The following is a 25,250-nucleotide window of genomic DNA, read 5'->3' on the forward strand; positions in this document are numbered from 1 at the left end:
TTAATAAAAGAGTATAAAAAGGAACACATATTTGCTAGAAGATATCCAACATTCACAGGAAGAAGAAGATACATCTGCACCATGATTTTTTCTTTTCTTGCCAATGAAGCCAGAGAAAGATTGTCAGTTATTTGAAAAGCATTTCACTTATTCCAGTTTATGCAACAACTGTGTTTCCTACACTCCACACATCAGTGTTACAAAGTTTTGGAACAGATTCGTTTCCTTGGGCAATGCTTGTTCATGACAATTAAAAAAGGTAAAAAAGTCTTCAATCATTTGTTTAGTCTGACTAAAAAGTTACTAACTGGTACATTATGATAAGCGGGCAATAGGTGTTTCCTCATTACAAAGTGACTGCTGTATTTTATTTGTAACAGAAAAAAAAAAAAAAAGAAAAGAGGAAAACCACAGAAGGACCTTTTGAGTGTTCACACTAAGAACTGTCTGGTTGGGCAACAGAGTGGAGCAATAAGAGTCCATAAGTACAAACAGACACAAAACCAACAGGAGACCACCTTAATCCAGAAGATGGACCAGGTTCCGGTGAAGAATTTTTCAATCTGAGCACTTTCATAACTGTTAAAGAAAAAAAAAAAACGCACCAATAAACTTACTATTCATATCTCAGACTGCAGTATCCTCTGGTTTTCCAAGTGGGTCACAGACTTCAACTAGGTTAACCCAGACACGAAGCAGGGGAGAACAGCCCTTTGTAGAGCAAGCCCTTGCTCAAGAATTGCAACCTCTCTTCCAGCTTCTTACTTAAGGAGAGGAGACACGACACACTAATGGCAGAAGTTCCCGTTCACATCTCCCCTCTCAATGCAGAGAGACAATAATTTCTCAGCTTTAAAGAAACACACTTACTGGAACCAATGAGTTACTGTCATCATCACATTGAGCGAAGCCAAGAAGAAAACAAAGTGGAAGTAGGCATAACTGTACACCATGCCTTTCTTCTCATCATAAATCACAGTCTGGCCTCCCCTTTTTTCAATGTGCTCTTCAGCATCAGCTGTAAGAGACAGGAAACAAGAAAGCTTTTGCAAATTTAATGAGAACTGAAAACAGCAGCTGGCTTCACGAAGAACAGAGCAAAACATCTATGGTGTGATTTAGCAAAGTGTGATACAGAGCAACACTTGAACATTTCCTTGCCCTCAGGGCATGGGCCTAAGCCTTTAGTAAAATAAATGGGACTGCCACTGAAATCCTGCCCTGTATCAGCTTCCTGGTTTAGTGGCTATTTTTTGAGCATTTGGGCCATTTAAATTGCTCTACCTGTAGGATATTCTTCTGGCAAGTCCAAGATGATATCCCTGATTGTATCAGGTCTGCAAACAGGACACTCCTTTCCTGAACTCACTCCTGAACTGGAGTCCCTGCAGAGCTGCTGAGTCAAAAATCCGGCAGTTGGTCACACTCACAAGCAGAGATTACTCTTTGTATGTTGCATTAATGAGATGTCCTTTAAGGAATTATTAACTAGCCTGTTGTTTTAAAATGGTATTGTTACATCTCTTACTTCCCACCCTAGTTTAACTTTGAGCACTTCAGCTGCTTCAGTTTGATATGCCACAGAACGAGGATACAAGAAGCTCTCTGTCTGCAGCAGTGACCTTACTCTCTTTGCTTTGGTCTGAAACCCACAAGCAAGGTAAATTGTGCAGTGAAAATGTAATTACCATCTCCGTCAGGCACGCAGCAAAAGCAGCAATGAGCTACCCGCGGAACAGACAACAGGAAGGGTAAGAGTCTGTGCTACAGCAAAGCAGCAAAACAGTTGGTGAAGAAAGTCTGTTATGTCTACATTACAGCAGATGCTAATTTAGAAAAGTCTGGTTTGGTTTTCCAACCAGCACAAAACTCAAATTAGGATTTGCCAAGTAGTTCATAACAGCAGTTTCTAAGCTTTGGAAAAACCTACTCAGTAAGATTTGGAGCAAATTAACCATTCTTTAAGAATTACTCCATCCGTTTTATATAACTCAAGGTCAAGCACTGGTGCAAATAATCTATGACAAAATGGTGGAAAAGCTACAGTAAAGTGGTTGCACATTAATAGTTCAGAGGGGACTTACCTCTTCAGACTTGCATCTAAGTGCTTTTTAAATAAAAAAAAAATCTCTACTGAAATGAAGGTATAAGGAACTTTCAAAACCCTGCTGCATGGGTTAGAAATCACAACTGCACATGCATAAGTCAGAAATGTACTTATCTTTGCAAGATTTTGCTGAAATGGAGCCAGAATGAGTACAAGCAGAAAGCTGGTTTTACTGCTTCATTTAAATGAAGATTTTTTAAATTTTTTTTTTTAAACTGATGGAAAAAGGAAAGCTGAAATTGTTTGCTGATGGGTCAGACACTTCTTGTGTTGAGTGGTAATGTAAATGGGAAAAAGGTGTTGACAGTCCAATAAATATATAAGTAAGTGCATTTTCTGCACCAGACCACAGTACAAGTCAGCACTTTCTGTACTGCATCACCAACATTATTTCTTCTGATAAAATTCTACTCTGGGATTTATTTTTGTTGTGGTCTGATAAAGACAATGCACCCTGTTATGAAAATTCCCTTCCCTAACTATTATATCAATCAGTCTTTATAGTATGAAAGAGTATTAACTTTGTTAATATATATTAATTCACATTATACACTGCAACGTAATGAGGTAGTGGAATTTTACTGGAGACTTTGGTATTGTTCATGCTTAAGTAAGAAAAACTAAAGGACGGCTCGGCCCTGGAAATAAGGACTTTGCTTCTTGGAAGCTTAGAGCTGTCCATGAAGGATAAAAGATACCCCTGGACAACCAAGATAATGCCAGCATCCTAGCCCCTCTAACACATCTTTAAAACCCTCCCAGCGTCATCTGGCATCATAGATAAGTAACTATAGCAAGACTGACTCCAGGGACATCTGGATCAATAGACAAGCAGCAAGAATGCTGCAGAAATATAGTTGCTTTGCAAAGTTTTACTATGATTAGTAATCAGTAGTGTGGGTGTTAGTGATTAGTCAAATTGTGTTGTACCTGAATGTTTGAAGGATATAAGAACCCTGTGTAAAATCACATTCGGTGTGCCCCAATTTGGCTGGAACACCTCATGCGCATGAATAAATATTTACCCTTATAATTCTATACTTTGTGTCCTAGCCTCTCTCCTCAGTCCCCACGGGCCAGTTGCGAATTTTCCTAACAATCCCAAAAATCAGATAGTAAGCCTTTAAGGTACAGTGTCCAACAGAAATATCAAACAACAGTTTTTACCCTGCGTACCCATGATTACACGTACTCACTAGGTTCATAATCTCATGAAAAGCCAAAAACCTCATTCTTTTTTAAGAGACTGGTTGAGAGTTTAAATAAAACTCTTATTCTGTATGTCAGTGGATTAACGGGCTCTTTCTACTGCTATGCCAAGCCTCACCTACAGCGTCAGCCTGAGCTCCCCTTTGGCCATACTCAGATTATGAGGCAAGTGCTGGTTCCCTCAAACTTTTTAATTAGTTGCAATTAAGGCCTTGCACACACAGTGATGTAATTAGCAATGCTGGCACACATACTGCTAGCCCCTCATAATACTCAATTGTCTTCAGCGCAGACGCCGACAGACTCTGTACACCACAAGCAACTGCAGAGCTACATTCACATTCCTGGTCAGGAGACAAAGGCCCTTTGCCACAGGAAAGACAATCAAAGTGCAATTAGTTGCTCTTCACCAGTCATTTCTTTATATTTACATTCAACAGCTCTTGTACTGCTCTTTAAAACTGGATGGTCTGGAAATAATCTCGTCGGCAAGCGCCGCAGTGGATGAGCTGGGCCTTCCCAGTGAGCGGGCCACATCCAGCAGCCATGCTGTGCCAGCTGCCCCCAAACCCGACTGCTCCTCCTGCCACAGGGCACACTGCAACCCCAAAGCTGTGGTGCAACACTATGAAGCCAGTAGCTCGCGCGTGTCTTCCAGCGGCGGAGACTCCTGTGCTCTGGCCCTCGGCGGCACCAGTGCGGCGGGCTGTGGTATCACTCAGGTGACAGCTGCACCCGCTTTTTGGCACCGCTGGCTACCTGCAGCCACTTCCACGCCCTTTGGATGAGACTTCCTATGGCTTAACGCTGGAAGAGGAAGATGGATGGGCGTGAAGGGCGTCTGTTTTCCCTCCAGTTCCCCACGCCTCACCCCCTGCCACCTGCCCCTCAGCACGGGAGCTGGGGGGAGAGGTGCAGGTCCTGCCCGGATCTGCCTGAGGCAGGCTGGGCCACGTCTTGGTGCCTGACGCCGAGCCTGCTGGTGGGCTGCCTGCCTGCAAGGGCTCGGAGCTGGTGCAGGCAGTCCCACCGGGCACTTGGCTCCTCGGCACTGGCACCCGCTCCCCGTCCAGTTGCAACTTCCTGCTGGAGAAAAGCTCCTCCAGCACTGACACGCTCCCACAGCGAAACGTGTTTTGCTTCCCCATGTCCAGCTACTGCAAACACCAAGTGCCTTATCAGACACTTCTGCATTTTTGGATTCTCACACTTTGAACTTCGATCAAAGACTCTAAAAATAAAAATTAAAATTACAGATGCAAGTAACACAAATGTAAAGTGAGTTAGGGATGGAGATTCATCCTCCAAACACACACATACATTCAAAGTGTGACACTAGCAAGCCTAAATAAGGAGTAACTGTTACTTAGCAAAACCCCACTTGTTTCCCAGTGTTTCTGGGTGTTCCCAGGATAAGTAGGCCAAAGAAATAGGCAGGTGGAATGAAGAAACCTCTGCTGCTGAAGGAAACAGGGACAAGAAATATAATCTGAGATGAAATTATAGGCAAAACGAAAGGAAATACTTATGTGTGGATGTATTGGGTTTGCATGGCAAGATTTTGGTAGAAGGGGGGGCTACAGGGGTGGCTTCTGTGAGAAGATGCCAGAAGCTTCCCCTATGTCCGATAGAGCCAGTGCCAGCCGGCTCCAAGACAGACCCACCGCTGGCCAAGGCTGAGCCAATCAGCGACGGTAGTAGCACCTCTGTGATAACATATTTAAGAAGAGGAAAAAAGTGCTGCACAACAGCAGCCGGAAGAGAGGAGTGAGAATATGTGAAAGAAACAACCCTGCAGACACCAAGGTCAGTGAAGAAGGAGGGGGAGGAGGTGCTCCAGGCGCCAGAGCAGAGATTCCCCTGCAGCCAGTGGTGCAGACCATGGTGAGGCAGGCTGTCCCCCTGCAGCCCATGGAGGATAACGGTGGAGCAGATATCCACCTGCAGCCCGTGGAGGACCCCACGCCGGAGCAGGTGGAGGCACCTGAAGGAGGCTGTGACCCCGTGGAGAGCCTGCGCTGGAGCAGGCTCCTGGCAGGACCTGTGACCCCATGGGGGACCCACGCTGGATCAATCTGTTCCTGAAGGACTGCACCCTGTGGAAAGGAACCACGCTGGTGCAGTTCATGAAGAACTGCAGTCTGTGGGAAGGACCCACGTTGGAGAAGTTTGTGAAGGACTGTCTCCCGTGGGAGGGACCCCACGCTGGAGCAGGGGAAGAGTGTGAGGAGTCCTCCCCCTGAGGAGGAAGGAGTGGCAGAGACAACATGTGATGAACTGAGTGCAACCCCGGTTCCCTGTCCCCCTGCGCCACTTGGGGGGAGGAGGTAGAGAAATCGGGAGTGAAGTTGAGCCCGGGAAGAAGGGAGGGCTGGGGGGAAGGTGTTTTAAGAATTGGTTTTATTTCTCATTATCCTACTCTGATTTTGATTGGCAATAAATTAATTTAATTTCCCCGAGTCAAGTCTGTTTTGACTGTGACTGTAATTGGTGAGTGATCTCCCTGTCCTCATCTCGACCCACGAGCCTTTTGTCATATTTTCTCTCCCCCGTCCAGCTGAGGAGGGGGAGTGATAGAGCAGCTTGGTGGGCACCTGGTGTCCAGCCAAGGTCAACCCACCACAGGGGAAATAAAAATAAGAGATAGGTACTTGGGATCATAAGCACTAGTTATGTTGATGTGAAAACAAAGGCAACCAGGATTGAAAATGTTCGAGAACGCCCCTGCTTCTTTATCTGATAGCTTCTTAGAGCCCAGCAGACTTTTCCTTTAAATGAGAGGACACGAGCTTGTGTGAAGCACAAGATTTACAGGAAGTCTGCAGGATGTTAAATAAACTGCAAGAGCAGCAAATTATTTCAGTACATAAAGGCACCTCCAAGGGACCAGCAAGAGCTGCAGAAGGGCCAATGTGGACAAGTGTCCTGACAAATCCATACCCAGAGACACATAGCATGCGTGCTATGAACAAGCTTTTGTTTTTACCTAATTACAGATTAGTTAGCCATGAAAACAACAGCAAGAAAAGCACACAAGGAAGTCTGCACAGAAATCTTGTGGGAGGAAGCAAAAACTCACTTTGGTTTCAGGTGTTGCATATATTCCCCTCAGCGCCTCAGAGCTTGCACGTGTTGTTGAGGTCAAACTAGGAGTAAAAGAAGATAGTGTCAAAACCCTTGGCATAAGTATAAGCCTAACAGGGTGATTTTTCACCACCACAGCAAACAAATAGTCTACTCCCATGTCTAAGCTAAGCATTTGCCCAGATATAGCATCAAGCACTAAGCATGTAAAAAGTTTGTTCTGCACAAGTATAAACCAGCCTGACAGACAGCCACTGGCCAACTCAGGATGAATCACGAGCTTAAAAGTAGGTCACTCCTGAAAGGTGGTAAATTCATCACCATCAGACACCAGCAAAGCAGCTAAGTGCTCCAATTTGCTCCAATTTCCCTGCTGTGCACAATCAATGCTTTTATATTAACTTCACAGCCATTGCTTTGGCTCACCATTTATAAAATGCTTCTGTAAAGGCTTTGCCAGTGAAGTAACAGGTCACTGGCAGCAGTCAGTTTTCAAAAGTAAATTACCAACCACTATTGTCAGTATTCCAGTTGCTAGAAATCACTTTCTTGCATGATTGTAGTTGTCTGGAGGGAATCCTTTCTAGTTTCTTCTGATTAGAAACATTTCTTGCCCAGTCTTCCCCTTTCAGGATGCGTAATGCAAACTATCCATTACCCACAGACAGACGTGTGTTAATGCTTTGCTGTACATACTGAGCCTTAGTAAGCAATACTTCAAAACATTCCCCTTGAAAGCCCTCTTATCTTCCCAGCTACATGGTGCACTTCCCCTGCAGGCTACATGAAGGTTGTCTGCATTCCCCAAACACCTTCCTGATGCACTGGAAATACTGTTCTAATGTGAACTAGATCCATGATACTTATCCATATATTTGATATCAGAATTAAATGGAACAAATATGCATATTTGTTAGCAGAAGAATAACTGTCAGAAAGTCTCTCATTTTCACTTCAAAATTATGAAGGAGTTGCAGCACATAAACTTTGAAGTGGACTGATTCAGAAGCAGAACCTGCTCAAAAACCTGCAGCAGACAGGCAGTGCTGTTTCCTGGCAACCCGCATGGCCAAAACAAGTGATACATCACATTTTAGTCATCAGCAACTCCCCGCCTCTCCCCCCCCCGAGCATGACTTAATTTATTGATGTGAGCTGCAATAATACAAGGTGAGCATCACAACTGTATGGGCACAAACAGATCTTTTTAGAGCAGATTGCTGGCAAATCCTGATGGCAGTACTGTGCTCATCGCTTGTTCAAAGGAAGACCTAAACCCTCCCAAAAAGTTCTGGTTTTTTTAAAGACCCTGGAAGAACAGTGATAACCTCTGCCAGGAGGCTACAGAAATTTCAGATGGCTTTTTTTAGATGGACATGTGTCCTGGTTCTGACTGGGACAGAGTTAACTTTCTTCCCAGTAGCTTGGGGGGGGTGCTGTGTTTTGGGTTTGGTATGAGAGGAACGTTGATGGCCCATTGATGTTTTGGTTGTTGCTGAGTGGCGCTGCCTGCACCGGGGATTTTTCAGCTTCCCATGCTCTGCCAGGTGCATGGGAAGCTGGGGGGGAGCATAGCCGGGGCAGCTGACCCAGCTGGCCAATGGGGTATTCCATGCCATGTGATGTCATGCTCGGTATATAATTAGGAGGCGTGGTCCAGGAAAGGGGGGGTCTCACGGTTCAGGACATGCAGGGTGTCGGTCGGCGGGTGGTGAGCAGTTGCATTGTGCATCGCCTGCTTTGTATATTCTGTTATTGTTGTTGTTATCATTGTTATTACTGTTCTACTTTGCTTTATTTCAATTATTAAACTGTTTTTATCTCAACCCGTGAGTTCTCCCACTTTTGCCCTCCCGATTCTCTCCCCCATCCGACCGGAGGTGGGGGGTGAGCAAGCAGCTGTGTGGTGTTTAGTTGCTGGCTGGGGTTAAACCATGACAACATAACTGCATATTTTTTTCTTATAGAAAGAGTAAATACAGAATTCAAAGCACTTTGAGACTGTTTGGGTTCATGAACAGCTGGAAATTCCCCCACATATACACCTTTAGATGTGAATTGCTCTATTCAGTTTTAATAAAATATATTTGTTTCAAAAGTTATATTAGCTTGCTAGAGATTATTGGCTAGAACATCTAGCCATTCTGAAACTAAGGAGAATATGAACCTTCCAGCTCAATTCTATTCTACTTCTCGCCGTTACTTTGTCTGCATGAGGCCTGCTATAAGCCTTCATTAGTTGGACCGCGACATTGCATTTCCAGTGAGGTAACTGCAAACCCCCAGACTTACCAAGAATATAAAATGCAGCCAAACAAAATGGTAGTACCCAGGCCAGTAACCAGGTTTTCATCTCTGTGCAGGCCTTGGCTAAATTCAGGTACACAGATTGTGATGTTCTGATTGTTTTCATCCAGGACTTCACAAAACAAAACGAACAGTTAGCAAAACTCATTTCACTGCATTTCAAAGTAGTCTTCAGACTGAAGGTTTTCAGCAAAATATTTTTATTACTTCAGACATTGGATAGGCACATTTCAGCTGTTTCTATCTATCTTTTAGAGAGTTCATACAGAAAAAATTCTGTAAATCTGACCTGGCAGATTCTGCGTTTCAGGTAAAACAAAAATGCAACTTAGTAGGGTACTAAAATTTCTTGTTTTACCAGCGCAGACAAACAAGGAAAAAGACTGTCTGGTGAACTAAGAAATAAGAAGTTGGAAGTTTAATAACACTTCACCCAAGACTACAGAGCCATATAACATTGAAATAGTATGGACCTGAGTCCATAAATTTCTTTGACAGCAGGTGTGCCTTGAGGACAACTATGAAATTCGTACTCAGTGAAAAAAGGTAGCATGTAGCTGCCCTGTTCTCAGACTGATATACAGAAAACCAAAGAAAAGGAGATGCACCGGTCACAGGCAAGATTTTATCTTAACATCTAAGCAAATACTACTTTTAGGTTCCTGAATCAAAACCAATTCAGTCCTCGATGTTCCAAGATGCATCTGGCTTTTTGGTGTCTGCTTGGGGTCAAAGTAAAGCAAGAGTAGTAGCCTGCAGCATCACCCCAAAGCAGATTACAGCTGCATCTTATCTCAAATCAAGAGCTCTTTGAGTCAATGCTGTTTAAAGCAAACTGTGTTCCCATCTCCTCTTTCCTTCCAGCAGCCACACTGCATCCCCATTGGGGCAGCACAACTGTTTGTAGGGGCAGAGGGCAAAATGCAGCAAAGGCTACACCCAGATTAAAAATAAACTCAAAGTTAGTCCCCTGACCTGGTGGCGGGGGGGCCTTTGCATAGCCCTGCAAGGCTGCACAAACAGCTTTATCAGCACAAGACAGGGACAGCGCGAAGGCGGGAGCAAAAGAAGGGATGACAAGCTTTTAAGGAACACCTTGGCAAGAGATGTGCAGAATCCCCCACCTGCATCCATCAGGGACACATCTGCAGCAAGACAGGTCCACTGTTTGGCAGGTCTTTTAGCTAAGTCTGACACCAAAAAGCTAAGGCACACTGTGATAAGCACAGGTTCAACAGACATTTCCTTTTGTTTGCCTATTCCTTCTAAAGACATTTGCAACTCTGCTTTTTGGATGTTGCAAATAAATACTTGCAGCTTGCATTTTCTTCAGGCCTGGTTTGCAAGGTGGCCGATTTGCAAGATGGCCAATTTGAAGGTCCTTGCTTGAGGAATGAGTCAACATTAGGTAAGCTCATGGCAAATCTGGGCGAGAGGGTATGGGACACCTTAGTAAGTGCCAGCTCCCCATACATTCTCCAGCATGTGCTACTGTAAAAGCTGCACAGGCCAGTATGAGAGTCCTTATCACATAGACAGGGGAGAAAGGAGCATCTCTGAGAACAGATGACAACCAAGAGAGTTCTCTGGCCTGCGAAGACAAGGAGAAACGTCTGATTCAGGAGGTCTGAGAGCGTGCTTGATGCATGCTCTGACAAATGCAATAACCACACTTGCAATACATACCAGAAGAATCAGAGCATTCACTTAACTGCTGAAGGCTTTGACTGTCACAAGCATGAAATAACATTTTTTTTTTACAGTGTGTCAAGTCTTATGAGCAATTCAGATGCCATCTAAATGAACTTCTATATTCATTCAAAAGCACTGCTTAAGCTCCATAAGTACATCTTCCACCTAAACACTGTCTGGTTTTCATTCTTAGCTCTGGAATACATTTGTGTGTGTGCCTGTGCCTACACAAGTGTGAGAGAAAGAGATTCTTCCCCCATCCATCTCTCCCCTTTCTTTGGGAAGGTGTCTGTAAAACTTCTCCTTCCTGCCAATGGACTTATTTTCCTCTAGTTATTGTTGTTTCAGCTATTCAACACTAAAAGTTAAGCAATAATAAATAAGGGGTTTTTAGCATTACTGATCTGAACCAGAAAAGTCTTCTGTAAGTGAAAAGAATGCTCCTTGTCCAAATAGGTGAATCTAATGGTTACCTGGGAAAAGGAAACAGTTTGAGTTGTGCTTGTAAAGACTTGCTGTCTTTTTGTAGCATAAAGAACTTAAAACTCTAGGGAGTTCCCTACTCCTGGCTTGCAATGCCAATGGTTAGAAGACGTGGAGTATAGGAACTCTGCTGAAGAACAGCGTCACCTCAAACAACTGCAGCATAACTCCAAGTAATTTCTCAGAATGTTTCCTCTCAAAACTAAAGATGAGCAGTACTCAAGTTTTTGCTCCATTAGGAGTCCAGAGCCAAGGCTATCTAGCATACCAATTCTAGGGGAAAAGAAGTGATTTTAGTATCCACTCTGATGGCCAGCACAGCAAGAACAGAACAAAGCCACCTGGGTGCAAGGGACCTACTGACTGGTGGTGGACCTAGTAACCTTTTGGATGGAGCTGGTCACCTGGCCTCTTCCAGAGGCATCCAAGAGCCATTTGTTCCAACTCCTTTCCCATCATGTGACCAAACACGTTACGTATTTAGTTACGTCCTATCGCACGAGAACATGCACTTGCCACACGAGGGACAGGCTGCAGGACTCTGGGAAATTTGTCTGTAGGAAACAGGCTGGAATGGCTCTGGTGCAACAGATGCAACCCACCCATAGTAAGTTAAGCTCCCCTAGACCAAAGCATTTAAGGTACATGGAGAGTGCCAATTACAGTCTCTCAAATGCTGCATAGATTTATTTTTAGTACTCGCAATTTCTTCCGCATATTCCAGAGCAGACCAAAACCAGCACTCCTATATCCCCTGAATTTGTTAATTCAGGTTTGCTAAAGGCCTTCTTGCTTTTAATACATAGCATGTCTCAAAGGATTTACATAAAGCACTAGATAACTTACTAGTTTCTGGTGGCTTGCTGGATAGTGCTGAGAAAGTGAGGTACATTACGTAGCAGCTGATAACTCCTGACTGCAGCAAACCAGAATGGGGCTGGCCTTTAGAAGAAAGAGGAAAATAGATTATTTTTGTAGTCATTTTAACAAACTGAAAAAGAAATTTATATCCTTTAAAGAACAGCACACTAGTATCTTTCAGAAGAGGAGAGTATCTTTTATGTTTTACTTAAGGCAGTTCATAAGTCTTTGAGGCAGTTTAGATAGATACATTTCCTCTGGCAGGTAAAGAGAAAAGAGTCTGTCCTTTAGTTCTGCTGGCTGTTTTAGAAAGGCATTAGATTCCCATGTAAGTAAAGAATCACCCTTCTGCTCTCGCCAAAAGCACCAGCTTTCCAAAAGCTATTAACAAGCTGCCATGATAGTTTTATTTGCCCGTAAAATTTGTGTTGGAGTCACTCAAATTACTATTTCCAGGTCCAATGTATGCAAGATACTAACAGCACACACAAAATATACTGAAGCATGAAATACTGCTGTCAACTCCTCCAGGCCCAAACTTTACATATGGTAAATCACAAGCAGCCAAAAGTAAATGGTAAAACAGAGGTGAAAGAGTTTGACAGCTATTACCTCAACTGCTACCACTGCAAGAGTTGTGTAAGCTCCTCAACACATTACCAGCCATCAGCATGTGAGCCTTCTTTACAGTATAACTGCCTGATGGCACACCCAAAACATCTCTGTAGTTTAAGCAGCTGAGCTGATGACCAGCAATAGCACTTCATAGCGTAGATAAGGGGACAGGGGCAAGAGCAGCACCAGCTCTGAACTATCATGAGACTTTCTGTCCTGAACACGGTTCATGCCTCCAGGCACACAACCGTGACAGCACCAGAAACCCAGGAGGAGAAGAGGTCAGCAGACTCACGATTCTGGACACAGGGTGATATGGCCACCAGCGACACAAAGAGGCACAGGCCACCGTTAACACCGATCAGGACCTTGTTGTACATGCAGCCCTCTGAGCGTGTGTAGAAAAGAGCCATGAGGACCAGGGCTGCCACAGCAACGGAGTACAAGACAAGAGTGACCAGGGCGAGCAAACCATTCCACATCTGCTTGTGGTTTGCACCCGCAGTCCTGGGGAGACAGAGACAAGCACCTTATCTTTTTCTCCCTTTCCCAAAAAATAAAATTCTAATAGTTGAATAGTTTATATCCCCAAATACAAAAGACAGTGCTTACTTTCCTGAAGCATCTATATAGTAATCTACACCAACATAGGCCCTTGCAAGGTTCCTCCCATGAAACAGAGGGAAACATTCCTTAGCATTAGTGTTTACCTTCTGTATTATCAAGGCCAGCTTTTTCAATAATTATAGCCCAGCATGACTCCGAGAACTCCCAAACGCTGGGATCAGCCCGTGAGCGCATCTCAGCTCAATGCTTTGGGAATTTCCTCAGTGGGAACTCGGGAGTGCCCCAGGCTCAGCTAGCGAGCGATGCTCTTCACACAAGGACAGCAAAGGCATTGCTCAGCATGGCCCCTCTTCTGCCCCTTGCGCTACCTTGACAGTTTTACTACCTTTTCACTCAAAAAGCCTCCTCTCCGTTTGGGTCTATCCCACCAGTCTCCCCCAGCTAAAGCATGGTCTGTCTTGTTTTCCTCTCTTCACTTTCCAAACACCCCTTGCAAAGATCACTGTGTTTTTCAGGAGTACCAACTAAAAAAAGTTGTTTTGGCACAAAGGTTTTTTTGGTGCATGGAAGATTTTTTTTTTTGTGGGGTTTTGGTTTTGGTGGGGTTTTTTTGGTGGAAACATGACTTATTTTGTAAAGAATATCTAATGTAGAGAGTGCTAAAGTTAAATGCTGCTGCTGGAAATCTTTCATCCGCAGAAAAGCAGCTACAGTAATTAGCAGTAAAAATATCTGTGGTATAAGGAGAACTTGCCTCTTCCTCCGTGAAAACAGGTATCTAACAAAGCCCAAAGGTTTGCTAAAACTCTTTCTTAGCAGTCAGTATGCTAACTAGAACAAGAGAGGACTGCAAAGGTTGTAGAGGAAGAAATGGGCGACAGGAAGGGGTGGAGGGGGAGGCAGGAGTTCCTGCATATATGTGGGAGGACAATTTAAATATTTTAATGCATGATGAGAGGTTAAGGGCCAGGAAGGTAATAGCAAATGTACTTAAACCAGAAATCAAGTCAATGCCAAAATGGGGTATATGTGGGTTGATAATGGAATCTTGCATATTTAGATGAAAGCAAAGAAGTTGAAGAGAAAGTAGCAGTTCTCATGTCAAGAAAAAAAAAAAAATTGATGTGCATTAAGTTGACACCAAAAAACAGGATTTACCAGTTAACATCACTGCACACAGTTTCACTGTTATGTTTTGCAAATTCAGTTTTATTCTCTTGCACCACTCTGTTTCTTAGCAGGTATGTTTTCATATAAAACAGAAACAACTTAAAATAGAGGTCTTTGCATCCCTACACACTACTACTAATTGGAAGCCGAGCAATTCAGGTTAAGAATAAATCAGCAGAGAGTAGAAGTGAATAAGGAGGAAACATCTCCACTGGGGAAGAAGAAAGTAGATGAAGCAAAGATGCACAGCTCTAAATATTGACATTAAGGTGTCTTCTTTCAGAAATTACATCCATGGTATTTTTAAATTCTTTGTTATGAGAAATGTGTTGTTCAGGAGTCCACCAGAATTTTATGCAAATAATTACTTGCCCAACACATACCAGGTTTTATTCCATTTGTGTGCGAACTCAACAAGCAGGATGAGCTGAATAGCAATGAAAAGGAAACCTCCTGTTGCTCCTACGTAGCGCCAGGCTGCAAGGCAGAGAGGCAGACAATAGGTCAAACTGCAGCTGCCTTTCCCTTGAGATAAAATGGAATTATTGTCTATGCAGTGAAGCTGTTACGCGGTTTGAATATCTCAAGCCCGCAGATGTAGCAGGAGATGATAGATTTCAGCTGAAAGGCCAGCTCAGCTAACTCAAGATTAGCACCCTGGTGAATTCAGCTTGCAACCTGCTACACTTTCAAAATAAGCCTGTTAGGACATTTACATGGTTTCCCTAACCTAGAGAATTTTTGTGGAGACAAAGTTACTATATTCAGACAGAAAATACTGAAACCTTTATTTGTGACTGGTGGGGGGGAGGTGGCCTGAAGGCATTTCACAGGAATCTAAACCCTAAAATTGCAAGGTACTGGAACCCAGTACTAAAAAGGGCAATTTCTTCCCTTCCAGATTCCAGTACCACAGAAAAACAACGGTGGGGCTTATCCATTTACAAATGCTGTCCTGATCCATTCCCAAAGAGACAGGAACACTCAGTATTCACTGACTGATTTTAAGACAGGTTATTTGACTGTCTAGTGTAATACCATTGACCTACATATACTGTATTTGGGTAGCTGTTTGGATACTTTGGACAACAAATCCCTTATGTGCATCAGAAGTCTCTGAGGAAATAGGGATAACTATTTAAATGTTTAGTTGCATATACAGCTTGTGCAGTGTAGCCCATAAATGACTCCAGGTGTGCAGCTGATTTCAGCGAAGACGACCGAGGAAGTGCATTAGCAAAGTTCAACCATATCCTAACATTGTGTTTTCCTTTTGAAGAAAGCTTGTATAAGTAAACTGGAATAACAGAACAGTCAGGGTACGTTACCCTTAGCAGACAATATAGAGTTTTGGGGTTTTTTGGGTTTTTTTTTACTGCACCATAAGCTCATTATTTGAAAGCAAGCAAAAATGCCATTTGTCTGGTTTTGCTAAATGTATTGTATGCACTTGATAAGCATGCTGTTCTTCAAACAAACAAAACAAAAATAGAAGAAGCTAGCATGTAAAAAATAAAAAAAAAAAGGCAGGGAACAGGGTGTGCATGTGTGTTTGGGAAAGGCACAGTAGGGAAAAGCAGACCACCAATGGAGTGAGTAATTAAAGAGCCAGACTCTCAGGATCTCCCACTGCCACAGGCAAGACACTGCAGGATGTTTTATGGATCCATCATAGATAAGGTTAGCATGGCCAGTGTGGATTTAACGCTACAGCCCACACAAACCTAGTGCTTGCACATAATACTCCTCCTCCATGATTAACAAACTGCTAAGCACGGAAAGCATGGCAAGAGCTTTTTTTTTTTTTTTAGAAAAAATAGGCAAACTGGGAGAATGCTCCAAGAATGTTCTTAGGCAAAAAAAAAAAAAACCAAAAAAAACCATGTAAGTTGCTTTGGGGGGGGAGGGAAAACAAAACCACACAATACCCAAACCCTCTGTAAATCTCAAATTCAGGAGCTTCCTGGAGGACAGTTTAGCAGGATGTATAGAATACAGCTTTACAGAGAAAAGTCAAGAACTAATTTGGGGAAGAAAGCTTGTTATGCTGCATCTCCACACTAGGTTAGACTGTTGCTGAGAAACAGTCCTCCAATCAGCACAAAAAGTTCTGTTTCCCCTTCTCCCCAAACACTTCAATTCTTGACAACTTCACCACAGAAAGGGTTGCTTGCAAAGATGATAGGCAGTCTCACTTGCTCGTGGGTACAATGCATTGCACCAATACATCTTTCTAATCCAACCAGTGATTAGACGCTAAGGACAAGCACATACAGCCATCGCATGACTTCACAGAGAAGACGAATAGGGATAAGAAGCCCTTCACTTCTGGGGCATCAAACTGAACCAGGACCAGACAAACAGCTAGTAAGAGCAAGAAGCTGAATTACGCCTTTTAGTGGTTTACTTGAAGTGGTTTTTACCTTAGTTTCCCAGAGCACCGTGCTCATAGTACATCACTCTATCCTCTTCCCTTGTGTTACTCCTTCCTTTTCCCCTTTTAAACACCCTGGCTAGAGATTGGTGTTGAAAACACACATAACTCAGTGAGCTTTAGTGGAGGCAGGCAGTAGACAACTGCTCCTCTGTGTTACTGAGCCCACCCCTTTTCACCCGCCCAGACTCAGTACCACTGGGATTTTTGCTCCTAGCCCACAAGAGGCCTGTGAGAAGCCCCTCCCTGAGCTGTCATTTAAGTGCTGGGCCAGTACCAGCATGCCTGTGCAGTGCCAGGGTGTCTTCCAAAACTGGAAATGCTTCAGGCATGGCATCCTCAGCAGAGCACTCACAACACACTGCAAGAAGTCTAATTATACCTTATTGCATTTACACCACCATCCTGAAAGCTAACAACATCCCAAATTCTTTTATGGCATTGCAGGTTTCCAGGCACCCAACGCCAGCGCCCTGCAGGTCACCATGCCCCCTTGGAGCACCAGCACCTCTCCACCGCGCAGCCCGGCCCTCGGCTGCTGCGCTACAGCAAAGCTACCTGTACAAGCCAAACTAACACGTGGCTCTGTATTCTAGCGTGAACAATTTCTTCTGCACCATTACAGCTCTCTGCTTCTTAAAGAATTTGCAAGACAGCACCACAGTGGTATTTTACCTACCCATTTGGCCTGTTCTTGGTCAGAAAAAAAATGCACAAAAGCCACTTGGCTAGTTAACACCAGAGGATCTGCTAACCGTCCTGGTCCTGCCCAAACAAAACCCCTACATACTGTGGGAGGAAAACCCCCTACATACTGTGAGAGGAGATAAGGTCCCCGTAGTGCACATAGGGAAGTGGCTGGGGAAGGCGGTGTGGATTGCTCCTCCCATGGGAAAAGGCAAACCCATTCGTGGGATTGTTTTCGCTCAAGGACCTGGGTGTACTTGGTGGGTAATGTGGAAGGATGGGGAGACCCGGTGTGTGCCTCAAGGAGATTTAACCTTGGGGGAAAAATAATTGTGATGTGAGCTGTATGTTGTAGGAAATAATGTAGCAGGAATGACCTGAAATGACGAAGAGTGAGTTTCGCAAGGAACCAGGCAAGTGCAACGATGACCCAAACCAAGCCGGTGTTGGCGCCCAACAATCGAACATACTGCTTCTCCTGTCCTGAGCACCCATCTTGACAGATGGGGCCCAAGTCATAGCCTGTTCTTATGAACATCTGGAGAAGTGGAGGAAGCCCATGGAATGTGAGAGTAATATCTGTCTGTTAAAGGACAGGGGATAGTAGTTAATGAGAATGTATAAATCTGTATGTTGGGTATAAAGATGGTTTAAGTATGTAGTATAAGTTGTAAGTGTTGGTAAGCAGGGATTTCAGTAATGAGAATTAGAATCATAGAATCATTAAGGTTGGAAAAGACCTCTAAGATCATCGAGTCCAACCGTCAACCCAACACCACCATGCCCACTAAACCATGTCCCTAAGCGCCTCATCTACACGTCTTTTAAATACTTCCAGGGATGGTGACTCAACCACTTCCCTGGGCAGCCTGTTCCAAGGCCTGACCACTCTCTCAGTAAAGAAATTTCTCCTAATGTCCAGTCTAAACCTCCCTTGGCGCAACTTGAGGCCATTTCCTCTCATCCTATCGCTAGTTACTTGGCAGAAGAGACCAACACCCACCTCGCTACAACCTCCCTTCAGGTAGTTGTAGAGCGTGATGAGGTCTCCCCTCAGCCTCCTCTTCTCCAGACTAAACAGTCCCAGTTCCCTCAGCCGCTCCTCATAAGACTTGTGCTCCAGGCCCTTCACCAGCTTCATTGCCCTTCTCTGGACACGCTCTAGCACCTCAATGTCCTTCTTGTAGTGAGGGGCCCAAAACGGAACACAGTATTCGAGGTGCGGCCTCACCAGGGCCGAGTACAGGGGCACGATCACCTCCCTGCTCCTGCTGGCCACACTATTTCTGATACAAGCCAGGATGCTGTTGGCCTTCTTGGCCACCTGGGCACACTGCTGACTCATGTTCAGCCGGCTGTCAATCAGCACCCCCAGGTCCTTTTCCTCTGGGCAGCTTTCCAGCCACTCTTCCCCAAGCCTGTAGCATTGCCTGGGGTTGTTGTGGCCGAAGTGCAGGACCCGGCACTTGGCCTTGTTGAACCTCATACAGTTGGCCTCAGCCCATTGATCCAGCCTGTCCAGGTCCCTCTGCAGAGCCTTCCTACCCTCGAGCAGATCAACACTCCCGCCCAGCTTGGTGTCGTCTGCAAACTTACTGAGGGAGCACTCAATCCCCTCATCCAGATCATTGATAAAGATATTGAACAAGACCGGCCCCAAAACTGAGCCCTGGGGAACACCGCTCGTGACCGGCCGCCAACTGGATTTAACTCCATTCACCACAACTCTCTGGGCTCGGCCGTCCAGCCAATTAAATACAGTGGGATAGTCAGAAGATATATATATATATGTATTAAATTATGTGGGACCTGAGCATGACACAAATGGTATGGAATAAGGGGTGGAGATTGTATTGGGGCTGTCTGAGATGGAGTTAATTTTCCCCATAGCAGCCCTCATAGTGCTGTGCTTTTTATTGGTAGCTAGAAAGGTGTTGATAACACACCAGTGTCTTGGCTACTGCTGAGCAGTGCTCCCACAGCATCAAGGCTGTCTCTCCAACATTCCCCCCCCCCCGCCACTCACTCAGTAGGCTGGGGGTGGGCAAGATCTTGGGAGGGGACATAGCCAGGACAGCTGACCCAAATTGACCAAAGGGATATTCCATACCATATGACATCTGCTCAGCAATGCAAGCTAAGAGAAAGGAGGAGCACAGGGGGCATTGGTTATTACGATGTTTGTCTTCCGGAGCAACCGCTACATACTGAAGCCCTACTTCCCAGGAAGTGGCTGGACATCGCCTGCTGATGGGAAGTAGAGAATAAATCTTTTGTTTTCCTTTGCTTCTGTGCGCAGCCTTTGCTTCTGCTTTATTAAACTGCCTTTATCTTGACCCACGAGTTTTTTTCCATCTTATTTTCTCTCTCTCCCACCCCTGTCCTGCTGAGGAAGGGAGTGATAGAGCAGCTTGGTGGGCACCTGGTGTCCAGCCAAGGTCAACCCACCACAACTGTGCATTCACACAAAGAACACGTACATGAATGGTTATTTTGTGTGTGTGCGCAGTTCCCCCCAAACAGCTCCAAATATTTATTTTGCACTCGGACTATACTAGCTTTACTTGAAGAAATACAGCAATACTCATGTTGATCAGACCTTTAGGATTTATAACCACCCACAAGGTAGTACAGAACAAAGCAGCGTAACAAAATGAGAAGGACGTACCATTGAGGAAAGTGTCCTGATCGGGAATGAAGGCGGCTCCTGAGCACATTGCTGTCAGAAGTATAAGTTTAATGAACCAGAATCTGGATGAGAGGAGAAAAAAAAATCATCTGGTTATAATAGGAATTAGAGGTCTTCAACTCAAGTACCATGAGAAATCTCTATTTAAAGCCCAGCAACAGAAAAAAAACAACCTTTGATGACTGATTGCCATTTAATTTAGTTTTCACTTGACTGCATTATATCTGACAAAAGCAGTAAAATAAACTACTTTTTTTTTTCTTTCCCTAGTACTACATCCAACTGGAAAGTAGGCAGCACAAACTGATAAAGAGAAGTGGAAATTAAGTAATCGAACAAATACTCACCCATTATGAACGTATGCTCGGCAGCTTTTGCTGTTGTTAATTTTGATGGTGAACAAACAGAAGAAAAAGAAGAAACAGGCCATTCCAAAACAGACTTTGTACACCGCAGAGTATCCCACCAACTTCTTGCACATCTCACCTGCCTGAATACCCTTGCACATCTGCTCATAGAAGGGAATCTGAAAAGCACAACACGTTACAAGCCGTTAGACAGGACACAGGGCTCCTTGTAACTAAGCATGTCTACGTCTATGCACCACCGACTTTTCACTGGCTTCATTTAACACTGACACCTTTCACTCTTGATACCCCTCAGCCTGGATTTAAGGACATAAAAAAATGTAAAACAGAAGGGACTGGAGTTTTCCAGAGCCTCAACTCTCAACTCCTTCCAGATGCTTTGGGGTACAAGTCCACCTACCTTTCCTTCAGCTCTGTTGGCTTAAGCCATCTCTGCCCCTTACTGCTTATCCCCTGACCCCAGGGACCTTCTTCCTTCTTCCCATGCTTTACGGCAAAAGACTTTGATTGCTTCAGTAATCCAGCTTACGTGGAGCCATACCAGCAGTTTTACCAGCCGAAGAGGCCGTGAACGGGGCTGCAGGGCAGGAAGCTCTGGCTCATGCTGCCCTCAGTGGAAACGTAGACCTAAGCACACCCAAGTGGCACAGGGGCAGCAAGCCCCCTCCCCTCCATCACAGCCTCTGAACGGGAGTTGTGCCAGTTGCCCTGATTTTGATTTAAATGAACAGAGAGGCAGGAAAATTCCACCTTTCTCTTGACTCAATAAATATTTGCCTTTGAGGCCTTGCTCTTGCCAGGAGGGGAAAGCAAACAGCCACACATTTTGGCATCGGTTTCACCAGGCAGACATGACACCGAGCGCTCAAAAAGCAGGTCTCTGTGGCCAAGACTCAGTCCTGTGACTCCCCCGCCCCGCCACCTCACAGACAGGGAGCTGTTCAGCTGCACAGGAAGAGAGGCATTTAATTAGAAAACCACTGTTCGTTTCAAAGAAAGAAGGGCCTCTCTGTACGCTCACAGCTCTCAATCCAAGGGTGGTGAGACCAGCTGAGCAACACATCAAATCCTTTGGAGCTGATCGCTGCTACCTGCACAGGTAGCTGGAGGAGACAGAAAACAACGCATGCCAGGACACAACACTACACAAATAAAAAACTCTGGCTGATTGTCCTGGTTTCAGCTGAGATAGAGTTAAATTTCTTCCTAGTGCTGTGTTTTGGATTTAGTATGAGGAGAATGTTGGTAACACAATGATGTTTTCAGTTGTTGCTAAGTACCCTGCTAGTCAAGGACTCTTCAGCTTCCCATGCTCTGCCAGGTGCACAAGAAGCTGGGAGGGAGCATAGCCAGGACAGCTGGCCCAGCTGGCCAATGGAGTATTCCATACCATGTGACGTCATGCTCAGTATATGAATGGTAGGCGTGATCCAGGAAGTAGCGATCGCTACTTGGTTATCGGTCAGCACGAGTGGTGAGCAATTGCATTGTGCATCACTCATTTTGTATATTCTATGATTATCATTATCATTATAATTATTATGTTCCCTCTGCTGTTCTATTAAACTGTCTTTATCTCAACCCACGAGTTTTTCTCACTTTTACACTTCTAATTCTCTCCCCGTCCCACTGTGTGTGTGGGGAGTGAGCGAGCAGCTGCGTGGGGTTTGGCTGCCTGCCAGGTTAAACCACAACAGTCCTTCTTGGCGCCCAACGTGGGGCATGAAGGACTGAGATAACGATAGATCTGACCAAAGCGTGTTAAGACAAAATTGGTTATAAGCATTCATTATATTGATTGGTCACAATGTTGATTTATCGGCTCTCAGAGTTGTGGGGCTGGCTCTCAATGTTGGGTATATAATGTTCCCTGTTGTGCTGTTTATCATTATTCGGAACTGGGCCAAGATTATCATTTTGCTGCTGTTTTATGAGGTGATAAAATCATTGGTCGTAAGTCTAATCTGGTATCCATACTCAGCACTGCTGTCATCTCTGTACCTCAGGAACCACCTCTTAGAAACTATTAGTAATTACACTATTTTCTCCTAGGAGAATGAATTTAGGGGGGAGACAGGATGGGACACTTACTCCCACTTGTTCATCTTTCCTTCCATATCGTCAGAAACTCCTTTTTCTTCTATCCTCTTCATGAAGACGTCCACAATATTCCCTGAGAATTCTGAATATCCTTGGGATGTTCAAACAAGCATGATCATATTGCTATGTCTCCTGAATGTGGTTCAGGTCTTGTTTAGGGTTGAACAACTATTCAGGAATACTGTCCAGAGATCAACCCCAGCAGCAGACACGGTGGCTACTCAAACCCCCAGGACAGGCACTGCGGCTACTTCAACCCCCATGACAACCACTGTGGCTACTCAAACCCCCGCAACAGGCACTGCACTTACTCCAACCCCCGCGACAGGCACTGTGGCTACTCAAACCCCAGCACCAGACACCGCGGGTACTCCAACGCCCGCGAAACGCACTGCAGCTAATCCAACCACAGCAACAGGTACTACAGGTGAACCAGAGGACCAACCCTTGCTGGTATCCGTCGCCCCTGTACAGAAGAAGAAATCTTGGAAGCGGAGGTCAGGTCGTTTAGAAAGGGATGATGGAAAAGCAGGGCCATCACGAGGAGGGCAGAAGGAAGAGGAAGAACTCATAAACGAGACGGAAACCACCCGATCCCTATCCCTGAATGAGTTGCGAGATATGCAGAAAGATTTCAGCCGTCGTCCAGGCGAGCACATTGTCACCTGGCTGCTCCGATGCTGGGATAAGGGGGCCAGTAGCCTGGAATTAGAGGGGAAGGAAGCCAAACAGCTGGGATCCCTTTCTAGGGAAGGGGGCATTGACAAAGCGATTGGACAAGGGGCACAAGCCCTCAGCCTCTAGAGGCGACTGCTGTCAGGCGTGAAGGAAAGGTATCCCTTCAAGAAAGATTGTCGTGGTTTAACCCCAGCCAGCAAATAAACCCCACGCAGCCGGTCGCTCACCCCCCGCCTCCCGTGGGATGGGGGAGAGAATTGGGAGGGCACAAGTAGGAAAACTCCCGGGTTGAGATAAAAACAGTTTAATAATTGAAATAAAACAAAGCAGAACAGTAATAATAACAATGATAACAACAATAATAACAGAATATACAAAGCAGGAGATGCACAATGCAACTGCTCACCGACCACGGACCATGTGTCACGAACGAGGGGCGAGCCCCCCCACACCCCTGGTTTTTGTACTGAGCATGATGTCACATGGTATAGAATACCCCATTGGCCAGCTGGGTCCACCACCCCGGCTGTGCTCCCACCTCTATGCCCCCCGCCCCCGGTGCAAGCACCACCCAGCAACAACCAAAGCATCAATGGGCCATCAATGCTCCTTTCATACCAAACCCAAAACACAGCACACCCCCCAAGCTACTGGGAGGAAAGTTAACTCCTTCCCAGCCGGAACCAGGACAAAGATGTTATATATCACCCAGGCAAATGGACCACTATGGAGAGAGGTATCCAGTACCTGAGAGAATTAGCCATGCTGGAGGTGGTTTATAGTGACCTGGACAACGACCAAACGCCCAAAGATCCAGATGAAGTCCAGTGCACGCGACCCATGTGGCAGAAGTTGGTACGGAGCGCACCAGCGTCGTATGCCAGTTCGTTGGCAGTACTGTGCTGGAAAGAGGAAGAAGCACCAACGGTGGATGTCTTAGTTAGCAGACTTCGGGATTTTAAAGAAACTATCTCCTCCTCCCTTGTCTCGGCTGTAGAGAAACTGTCCCGGGAGGTCGAGCAACTCAAAGAGGATATGTCCTACCCTCCACCTGTACGGACCAGTATCTCAGCCATTAGGAGTCAGCGTTCTTCTGCTCAAGAGAGAGGATATAGAAGGTACACACCCCGGGGCACCCTGTGGTTTTACCTGCGTGACCATGGAGAGGACATGACGAAGTGGGATGGAAAACCTACCTTCATCCTAGAGGCACGGGTACATAACTTGCAATGAAAAACAACCACAAAAGGGGGTTCTCCCAGGAAAAATGCTGCTCCAGTTGTCAGGAAAAACCTGTCTCACGACGGTCCAGTTTCCAGTGAACAGTTCCCCAGACAGAGTAGAAGGGCTGATCTTACTTTGGACTGTAATTGCAATGAAGAAATTCTTGACTCACGTTTGCAAGAAGTGAGAGATGGATACTATGACCAGAACTAGAGGGGCCCTGCCTCCAGCCAGGTGGAGGAAAGGGACAACCGGGTTTACTGGACTGTGTGGATTCGATGGCCTGGCACATCAGACCCACAGGAGTATAAGGCTCTCGTAGACACTGGTGCACAGTGTACCCTGATGGCATCAAGCTATAAAGGGGCAGAACCCATTTGTATTTCTGGAGTGACAGGGGGATCCCAAGAGTTAACTGTATTGGAGGCCGAAGTGAGCCTAACCGGGAATGAGTGGCAGAAGCACCCCATTGTGACTGGCCCAGAGGCTCCGTGCATCCTTGGCATAGACTACCTCAGGAGAGGGTATTTCAAGGACCCAAAAGGGTACCGGTGGGCTTTTGGTATAGCTGCCCTGGAGACGGAGGAAATTAAACAGCTGTCCACCTTGCCCGGTCTCTCAGAGGATCCTTCTGTTGTTCTTTGACCTTCAACAACCCCACAACAGGTACCAATCGCTACCACAACAGTGCACCGGCGACAATATTGCACCAACCAAAACTCCCTGATCCCCATCCATGAGCTGATTCATCGACTGGAGAGCCAAGGAGTGATCAGCAAGACTCGCTCACCCTTCAACAGTCCCATATGGCCAGTGCGAAAGTCCAATGGAGAGTGGAGACTAACAGTAGACTACTGTGGCCTGAACGAAGTCACGCCGCCACTGAGTGCTGCCGTGCCGGACATGCTGGAACTCCAATACGAACTGGAGTCAAAGGCAGCCAAGTGGTATGCCACAAATGATATCGCTAATGCG

At 45.4% G+C, this 25,250-nt stretch overlaps 1 protein-coding gene across 1 annotated transcript in view; it reads right to left on the bottom strand.

Moving 5' to 3' along the window:
• Positions 1-321: 321 nt before the first annotated feature.
• Positions 322-25,250, bottom strand: part of LOC142075042 (serine incorporator 5-like) — a 61,992-nt gene continuing 37,063 nt past the window's right edge. Inside the window, 10 exon segments of the mRNA XM_075136038.1 lie at positions 322-579; positions 871-1,018; positions 1,689-1,724; positions 6,392-6,462; positions 8,693-8,819; positions 11,729-11,824; positions 12,654-12,865; positions 14,479-14,572; positions 19,885-19,967; positions 20,253-20,431. Of these exon segments, the coding sequence (XP_074992139.1) occupies positions 432-579; positions 871-1,018; positions 1,689-1,724; positions 6,392-6,462; positions 8,693-8,819; positions 11,729-11,824; positions 12,654-12,865; positions 14,479-14,572; positions 19,885-19,967; positions 20,253-20,431 (1,194 nt within the window). The 3' untranslated portion in view covers positions 322-431.

The sequence above is a fragment of the Calonectris borealis genome, chromosome W (genome assembly GCF_964195595.1).
Source record: "Calonectris borealis chromosome W, bCalBor7.hap1.2, whole genome shotgun sequence".
Lineage (NCBI taxonomy): Eukaryota > Metazoa > Chordata > Aves > Procellariiformes > Procellariidae > Calonectris > Calonectris borealis.